The 9,761-nt window shown below is 39.4% G+C and overlaps 1 protein-coding gene across 1 annotated transcript in view; it reads right to left on the reverse strand.

The window, feature by feature from the left end:
- LOC102678160 (junctophilin-1) overlaps positions 1-9,757 on the reverse strand; it is a gene marked incomplete at its 5' end in the record, with an annotated part of 44,325 nt that extends 34,568 nt beyond the window's left edge. The window contains 2 exons of the mRNA XM_031509671.1: positions 4,103-4,314; positions 9,612-9,757. Coding sequence (XP_031365531.1) covers positions 4,103-4,314; positions 9,612-9,757 — 358 coding nt within the window. The remainder of the gene's footprint in view (positions 1-4,102; positions 4,315-9,611) is intronic.
- Between the last annotated feature and the right edge of the window lie 4 nt (positions 9,758-9,761).

Consider the following 9,761-nt stretch of genomic DNA (forward strand, 5'->3'; position numbering starts at 1 on the left):
TATCTGCACCCGCCTCTACTTTCTCCTCCTCTCTTCTTCTCCATCCTTTGTCTCCCCACCCTCCTTATATTTTATCCTCGTCTTCCCTTTCCTCTCTCCTCGCATTTTCAACACTTCGCTGCGAACGCTGCTCCCGTTACTTTTTTTTTTCTCCTTTCCTTTTTCGTTCCTTCGAATCTATTTCGCTTCTCTCTCTCTCTTCTTCTTCCTCCATTCCCTCCAAGAAAGTTCCGAGCTTCTCATTTCTCGGTACTCCTCTGTTCCACAATTTTTTGCTTTTCTTTCCAAAGTACCTTCCCTCGTTCTTCCCATTGTTTTCCCTCTTCTTCCTCCCGATTAGGATGAAAGTTGAAATTAATAACGGAGGAAGAGAGCTTGGACTGTTTTCTTAACTTAATTCTTTCCTCGTTGTAGAGAAATCGAAATTGTAAAATTTTATTCGCGCGCGAATCGATTAATCGGGTTCTTTTTTCCCTTAAAAGTTGCGCGCGAGAAAAGTTGTGCAGACATTTTTCTCGTTCTCGCGAGAGGAGGAAGGGTAACCCGCGAAATTGAGATTGATAATGTATTAAAAAAAAGATTCGAGGCAAGGTCGATCACGTAATCTCCTCGCGTAATTTCGTAATTCACGTAATCACCGTTATATTTTTCAGGAAATATAATCCCTGGTGGTGGCTCGATGCCGCGGCTAATATCGATCGATCACGAAACCATCGGGCGAGCAACAATGTGATGCAAGTAGCGCAACAATTTCCTTTCCCAACATTATCCGCTTTGGCAACGAACCATCATCGCGTACAACGAGATTATCTCTTATTCCCGAAAACGAACGAGAATTTATATATATTTCGCGCCTTTTTTCCCCGAAATTTTCACTTTCCACGCGATTATCGTATTTGGCCCGAGGAAAGGAAAAAAGAAAACATCTATCGAGACGGAAAATTCGATCGATCGAACAATTCATTGATCTTCCTCTTCTCGAAGGCAAAGTGGAGCAGGAGGAACGAGATTAGGTTGTGCAGGGGAAAGAGAAGAAACTTTTGTTTTTAAAGATTCATCCTTGGGAGTTTTCGAACATGGAAGAGAGATGTAAAAAATTTTATCGAAAATTGGATTATTTTTTTTTTTCATTGGTCGAATATCTGCGTAGGAAGGAAAAGTTTTCGTTTCGAAAAGAGAAATCTGTTCGTTCCCTTTCCAGGGATTATTTCAAAGGTGCGGTCAATCGGATATCGATTTCGTCTCAGTCATCTAAAATTATACTTAACATGGTTCTATTTCGAATGACACCAGTAAGATAATTCGGTTATTTTCGGAGTAGCTTGGTGGCGTTAAATCGTATCCACGTTGGATTCGGCTATTTTTTCAGAGATAAATTTGTATCGCGGTTGGATGGATGTGACTCATCGTCGTGATTTATCCTTGTCATCGATAGACCCGCTTTTTAATCCCATGCCCCGATTCCACGTCTCGAGAAAAATAGATTTCTTTTTTTATAAAAATCCAATACATAGAAATAAACATTTTCCAAACAGGGGGAGGGGAGGGAATCTCTCCAATCTTTTCATCCGATGCACGAAATCTACGACACCTTTCTTTTCCTTTTCTTCTTATCTGCGGGACGACGACGACTCTCGCCCCACAGATATACACAGATGTACGTATTCCTTTTTTTCGAGAGTCGCGCGTTGATGTTTTCGATCGGCGCGCGAATCGGGGTCGCCCGTGGATACTCGAAAACGGCGGGGGAAATAGTTGGAATGTGAGTCACACGTGATTTTATCGCGGCCGATCTAAAAGTTGTTTTACGAGTTGTCGCGCGGGTTGCGAGCTTTTCATTTCCATGGATCGGGAAAATGAATATTAAATAAATTCCGGAAACGCGGATTTATTTATTGTTTCAATCCTTTCCTTCAGAGATTCTGACCAATATTCGTCGAAGGATTAAAAAGTAAGGAATAGAATTAAAAAAAAAAATTTCGTTTGAGATGTCGTTGAAAAGGATATCGTATTTTACAGAGATGAAAATTAAGTAAAATTAATTTTGGTTCGATGTTTCGCTTCTTTGGTAACGATAGTCTCTGAGAATCATCGAATTATTTTTTTTCTTTGAGAGAAAAATGTCAAGATTCTTCTTTAAGGAAAATAGAATTGATCGAATATCAGGGTTTCTAATGATTTATATAGGGAAAAAAAATTCTTTGGGAGGAAATAAAATTAGAAGAGCGAGAAAAATAGAATTTAAATAGAAATTCTTTAGTAAAGAAACAAATAAGAACTTTGATGTTATTCAGGTAAAATTATTGCTAATCCTCTAAATGAAATTTCGCAATTCTATAAATTTGGAAATTGACGAGTTCAAGCGAAAAAAATTTAAAAAATTTCGTTTGAGATGTCGTCGAGAAGGATATCGTATTTCTGTGAGAGTTATGACGGAGGTCAGAGATGAGAATTAAGCGTGAAATTAATTTCGATGCTTCGCTCTTTGCGAAAACGAACGTCGAGAATCGTCTCTGCGAGAATCATCGAGCAAATTTCGATCGATACCGAAGATTAATTTTGTTTACTTTAATTGGATTAATCGATGAGAAGAACTAACTCGTAAATTAAACTTTCTATCCTTCTCTGCATCGCTTGCGTCTCAACCTAACCTAACCTAACCCAACCCGACCGTAATTCCTCGGTTCGCGTAAAAAGACCTTTAAAGTTAAATCTCACTTGTCAAAATTTTAATTGCACCGGCGTTTATGGCATGGTCGTGCAGTTGGAATGAATTAGAAGGCAAATCTGTTTGTACAATCGAGAGTTTATGTAAGATTTGGTCGGCACGTGGCCTTAAAACGTCGACGTCCCGCCACCACGTGACGTTTACGAAGGGGGATATCTTCAAAGGTTGGAATTATGAAGCTGAAGATAGATCGTTGGCGAACTCGACACGCACAATCGTCGCGCACGCAACGACTCGCTTGGCCACGCGACGTTAATCAACGGGAGCGTGAAATTATCGTGAAAATCTCTAAGAAGTTCATTAGACTGTTCGATATCACGATTGATTAGCCAACTTATTTACCTCCAATCTCTTCCATATTTCTTCGAAATTTATATTTCTGCGAAATATAAATCTGGACTGAATTGAAAATTGTGAGATCTGAGAATCGAACGAGAAGAACACGGAGAAGAAAAAGGATATCGTCGTTCGAAATGACGGAGCAGCGCGACGACGGGGCTGCTTTTGTTTATTTAATTATTAAACCGACGAAGAAGATGACGGCGAAGGTGCGATAGCCGGTTGCGTTTGGCCGTGCGGCCAAACTGGCGTGGTGCCCGATTTCGTGCGAAAAAGGAACCGTGTCTCTTGCAGACAGATTAGTAATTAAAACGCTTATTAATAACCCACGCAATAGATTGAACGCAAAAATTACGTACGCGGACGATAAAGATCGTAAGGAAAGAAAAAAATCGGATCGATTATTAATCTTTCCGCTTCCGCGGAAAGAGTGGCGCGTCCGGGACACGTGTCCTGTCACTTGGAGTTGACACAGATTCCCACGGACAACAAATCGCGCCTCGCAACAGGACAACAGCCGTGTCCTTTGATCTGCCTCTGACAGCTTTATTTCGTTCCAATTTCTCGCGTCGATTTTTTCCTCCGACCAAACCGCTTTCCTCTATATTATTACTCGAATTTTGCTCGGGAATTATATTCTAACGAATCGTAAAAATCTTTGAAGAATCCATTTTTTTTTTTCCAATTAATATACACTCGATATTATATTTGATCGAAATAATCCGATTCTTTTATTTTCTCTGTTCCACCTCTATCGCACCAAAATTCGTTAGTTTTAACGTTTCGAAGAAGAATATTATTTTAATACATCCTTCGATACTTTGACACATTCGTCGGTCCCCAACCCTTTAAAATCCCAAAATCAAAATCGTGGAAAGATAAAAATAGAGAGCGACCCATTCACGAGTTTTAATATATCACAGGAATATATCCCCGCCCACGCACGCCAAGGGATCCAAAAAAATTTCCATCGTTCTTCATTGAACGTATGAAATATATATATATATACACGTATAGGATTAAAGCGGAACTCACCACTGTCGGCGTAGGTCTCTGAACCGTATCCATCCTGAAGACCGCTCGACCACGTTCCCTCGTACCTCGCCGTGGACGTGGTCGATTGCCTGACGCCGTATCGACCCTTGAATCCTTGCGACCACTCGCCCCTGTATATCCATCGTCCACGGGTCTCCATGCCCAGTCCGTGCCGCTTTCCATTCTGCCACTGGCCTTCGTAAACCGATCCGCTGAAATTCGATATCGTTTAACGGGATTCGAGCACTCGAAAGGGAAAATCACTCCACGGTTGATTAATAAAGGGGGTTCTCGAGGGATACTTGTTGCTTTCTTACCTTTCTTACCGATTTTTCGACTCGTCTTGCATGTTTCGGGTTTCTCAGGTTAGGTTAGGTACTACTACTTTTTTCTTATTTCGGTTTGAGAAAAATTTATTCGTTAAAAATATTGGTCGAATCGATTTCTAACAATTTGCATTGTATCCTTTCGAAAGAAATGGAATAGAGGAGTGAGATTTTATAGAATAGAGACTCCATAGAATTATGGAGTATATCGAAAGGATAATGATTGGAAGAATTTAAATAGAGATTGTTTGAAAGAGTGTAAATAAATTGGAGCGAATGATTTCCAATAGTTTTCCTTTCTTTTTGAATTCACGTTCAGGTTTTAAAATCGTTAATTTCACGTATCTGTAACAGGAAGATTGTTAAGCGTTGAATCTGGACAGAGAAGAAGAGGGAATCAAGTTTTGCCGGGGTGGTTCTCGAGGAGAACCTCGTTATGTTCTTTGGTCTTTTCACCACGGTTCTCTTTTCCACGCTGCCTCGATACGAATACGCTTCGCATCCAGCGAATCCTCGTCGACTTTCGTCGAGGAGGGAAAAGAAACGGATCCTTCGATTTCCGAAGTAGCAATTTTCCTTTTCAAAGTATCTTTCTTTCCCTCGATATTGCGATATACGGGGAGGAAAGAGAGCAAATTCTTTGCTGCTACTTTTCTCTCTCTCTTTCTCTCTCTCACGGAAGGCAACAGACATCGTCTCTCTCCTTTTCGCGAGAAGAGAAAAAAAATAACACGCGCTTTAATAAATATTTATAACATTCGTGAAAAATAAGTATTCTTACATATTTCTATTCTATTCTAAAAAAAAATATATATATTTTATATATATATATATATATGTATCGCATAAATGAACGATTCACGTTCCATTTAATCCAATGTGTCATCGTTAACGTGCAACAATTAGAATATTTATCGAGGCGGATACGTAAAACTGTCGACCATCTCGATGGCGCAAGGTATTCCCTTTCTTTCCTCTTGAATTCATTCTTGGAAGGGAATTACGGCTTAATAATCGCGACGATATCCACGCGCCGATGCCGCTTGTAAACAACAACGATGGAGCCCGTTTTAATTAAGAAGATTGACGATGATTGAGAATTGCGTCGAGGAGAATTTTCTCTTCTCTAGGAAATGCGTAAGAAATTGGTATCTCGTGTGGATGGAAGAATAAATAAAAACGTGAAGTTTCGAGGAGTATAAATAAATAAATCTGACAAGAGATTAATCGTGAATATTGGTTAATCGAATTTGTCCACCGATATTTGTTTAATTTGTACGATGCAATTCGAGAGAATTGCGTTACGTCACGATATATATATAAGGTGAGAAATTTTGTGAAATTTTTAAATTTATAACCAGCAATTCGACGATATGATTCGAGTAATTTAATATATCGCGTGCCACCGTTTTCGTCAAAAATATCCTTTGATGTCGCATTTTGCGGTTACTATTTAAATTGTTGTGTATAAAAAGAAATCTCACGTCGAATCTATATGAATATTTTATTTTGAAATTACATCGCGTGCATATCCCGTTTTTACAATATATATATATTAAAAATTACGTACTCTTCGATCTTCATACGTAATCTTTGAATCATTTTCAAACTCGATCCAATCGAAAGATATTATCATCATCGCGCCAAACAGTTCGCCTTTCTCGAAAAAAAAATATTCTAAATCTATCTCTGTTAAACAACTCTCCTTTCCTTCTCCAAAAAAAGAAAAAGATCGTTTCGAAATTTCGAAGCGACGAAGGAAAACGCGAAAATTAAACAAATTTTACGGAAATGTTTACGAGGAGACGCGGTTGGGGATTACAGAGGAGACGATAAAAATAATCGAAACGGATTCTCGTCATCGACCTGTTATGGGCCAGGGCCCATAATTTATCGGCCATCCCTAGGAAAACGTGACTCGGCGAAGACCTTGCTCCAGTTTAGAAACGAAACGCGGCTGGGATCACTCTCGCCCCAGATACTCGTGGTCGCACGCGAGCTCGCCCCTCCTCCGCCTATTCCCTTTCCCCCATTGTCCACTTTTTTGTCTCCGTTCCCTTCTCCCGAACAGCATCTTCGATCGAAGAAGCAGCAGGCGTTCGCACGTTGAAAGGAAAGAAGAAAAAAGGGAGGATCTTCAATATCCGTTAATCGTTCGATTTGTGAGGCTCGTCGACGAATTGAATTGGCGGCCATAAGATTGGAGTGTAATTAACGATTTCACGGACGAACGCGTTCAAATTAATAACGCGATCCTTATTATCGAATGAATCGTTCGGTATCGGTTTATTTCGATATCATTTAATAAGAATCTTGAGGAATCTTGTTTGAAATTATGAGTATGAAGTTTATTATAATTAGAATCTTATTAAATAATCGAGTAATCTTTAGGATTATTTGGTTCGATTTCCAAGGGCGAATTCGAAGTGAAGAAAAGGGAGAAGGAGAATAAAGTTGTAAAATTTAGGTGAAATTATCAAATTTCGAATATTTTTAACTAAGAAGAGGTGAAAAGTAGTGAGATCGAGGAATAGAATCGATACGAGTGATCGATGTTCGAGAAGAAGGAGGATCGAACGAGGACCGTCTCGTGTTCATTAATAATTTTAGACGAAAATGGACGAGATTCTCTCGATATATCATGAAGAATTAACGCACTGACTCTAAGAATAAACGAAGGGATTAAGACTTGAAAGGTGAAAACGTGGTATTACAATATTCGAACGTGCGTGACTTTTGCTCGTGATACGATCGAAGAACGTTTCGAGCAATATTTTTCTGTCATGGAATCCATTTACGTGCTCTCGTAATTGTTACATGGATGATTAATGTTGTTGGCCGATCGATATCGTGCAGAAGAAATTTTCTTCGTTTCGATGTTTCGCAACAAGGAAGAATTTTAATACAATCGAATTCTAAATCTTAATGTTTTCGAAAAAATATTTAAGTGTCTTCTTACATTTTACGTTTAAATTATCCAATTTGTGCCTCTCTTTTCGTATATATATATATATTCAAGATTCAATATTCAAAAAATCGAAGAGAATTCTTGAATATCGATTTTTGATAAATGCAAAAGACAGTTACGAAACGATGAAAAATGCAACGAAATTGGAAATAGTTGTGCATATCGATGGCAGAACAATTGTACCGAGCAATGAAATATACGAAAAGAAAATCGAATATTTTGGAAACGTCGTACCGTACGTAATCTGCATTGAATGTATTAACATAAAAGATTTTATTCAATAAAAAATTTGCAGGATAAAATAAAATTGCAGAATCTTCGAAAATTTAAAAGGAATGATTTTTAAGTAATTCATCAAAATAGGAAGCTAAAGCGAATAGAACTATTAAAAGGAATAAAGTAAATTGACCTAATTCGTCTAAATTTCGAAGGTTAAGCAGAAATGTACATTAGGATCTCTAATAATGTATATCAATTGCGCACAGATGGACAGACAGTTGAGTATCTGGATGTTTGGGATAGTTCAGATATCCTAATGATATTCGACATGCAGTGGCAATATTGATATTCTTGGACAATCCAAAGCATCGACATGACCTATTATCCGAATAATCGAATCTTGGTTACCAAAACCTCTCCCTAATTTACGGATTACTTCTGATGATAGATCAGAATTCAATTCGAGTTTCATCTTCAAACGTGCGAATTTTAATAAATATCGTGACACGGATCGAAAGCTATAACGGGTTCAGAAATTATTATTATTATTATTATTATTTTCGTGAACTCGTGAGAAAGAATTCGTTGTTTCGATTTCATTTTCCTAATCTCGTCGTTCCCATTGACGAAGATGGTACTAAAAATACATAAAAATGTGGGTCAATTCCCCTATACGTTGAAACGCGCGCGTGTCAGCCGATGTTAATAACACTTATATTTACGAGCTCTCGTTGCACTGGACTATTTAAAGCTGCGCGACAGAATTTCTTCCGGAACGATCGACGGATCAAATATAGTTGGCGCTATATCCGGTAGAAAGGAGCTGTCCGATAATTCTTCTTTTTATTTTTTCTCTTCCATTCAGAGAATAATACTTCAGAGAGAGAGAGAGAGAGAGAAGAAAATTTTGCAACAAAAATTCATTATCCATAAATAATGACTAACTAATAAAAAATGTTTCGCGCACCATCGATCCCAATCTCACATCCCAAAAAAAATATCAATTCGAACTTAAGAATCTCCCACGATATTTAAAAATATTATATTATTCACATTTAAATACATTTTCGTTCTTTTTCAGAAAACACGATAGAAATATGGGAGAGAGGGGAAAACTTTCCTTGGACGAGATCCAATTCCGATTAAAAGACACAATCGGAGGGAGGAGGTTCAGATCGTTCAGGAAGAAAATTCGATCGAGGAAAGAGGGTTATTATTGCCCTCGCCGAGAATTGGAGGGAATCGTCGAAAGTCCTGGGAAATTCGGTAGGAATTCTCCGCCGCGTCCGTGAACTAGGTCCTAAACGGCTCGGTTCCCAGTGACCCGGACTCGTTGTCCTTGCACTCGGTGGCCCACTTTCAGGATTCCCGCCCTTCCCCAGGTACGTGTACCAATACATACGTGTCAAGGTCCCCCGTTCATCTCGAATTGCCGTTTCAGAATCGCGCCACTCGCCCCCATCCGAGAGAAACCTCTCCCCGTTTTGCTCGCGGATCTGATTCATCGTCCACGCGCTCTCGAAGTGGAGAAGGGAAAAAAGCTCGTTCTATCGTTGAGAGAGAGAGAGAGAGAGAGGATAAGTAGCGGAGAAGTGGGAAGAAAAATGTTTTAATGTTTCTTGCAAGTCGAACGATTTTGGAGATATTTCAGAAAAAAGGAATTGCACGGTTATTAGTTTCCAGCTTTCTCTCAGTATTAAGTATAAAAGGAAATGAAAAGACGAACTATAGGAAGCATCGAACGATCGTAGTTTAAAACGAACGGATGAATCCCCTAGAATATATCAGATCAAATGGGAAAAATGTAAAAAGGATCCGAAAGCAGAAGAGAATCTCCACGAAATTGGCAAGGCGATACGATCAAAATTGAGCGGAGAGACGGCAAAAGAGAGAGAGAGAGAGAGAGGGAAACGCGTGACGCTGGTTTAAGGGGCGTCTCGAGTGGATTGAAAGCATGCCAGAAATGAATAAGAAGAAGGCGAAAGTTTGATCTCACCTAGGCCAGGTGTAGACACCGGAGACCTCGAACCCGTAGTGCCAGCTTCCCGAGTACGCGCCTTGGCCCTTCGGCCCGGTGCAGACCCCGTGCCCGTGAGCCTTCCCATCCTCCCAACCGCCGCAGTAGGTGCCGCCATCGTCGAAATCG

This window comes from Apis dorsata, unplaced genomic scaffold, assembly GCF_000469605.1.
Source record: "Apis dorsata unplaced genomic scaffold, Apis dorsata 1.3 scaffold_169, whole genome shotgun sequence".
Lineage (NCBI taxonomy): Eukaryota > Metazoa > Arthropoda > Insecta > Hymenoptera > Apidae > Apis > Apis dorsata.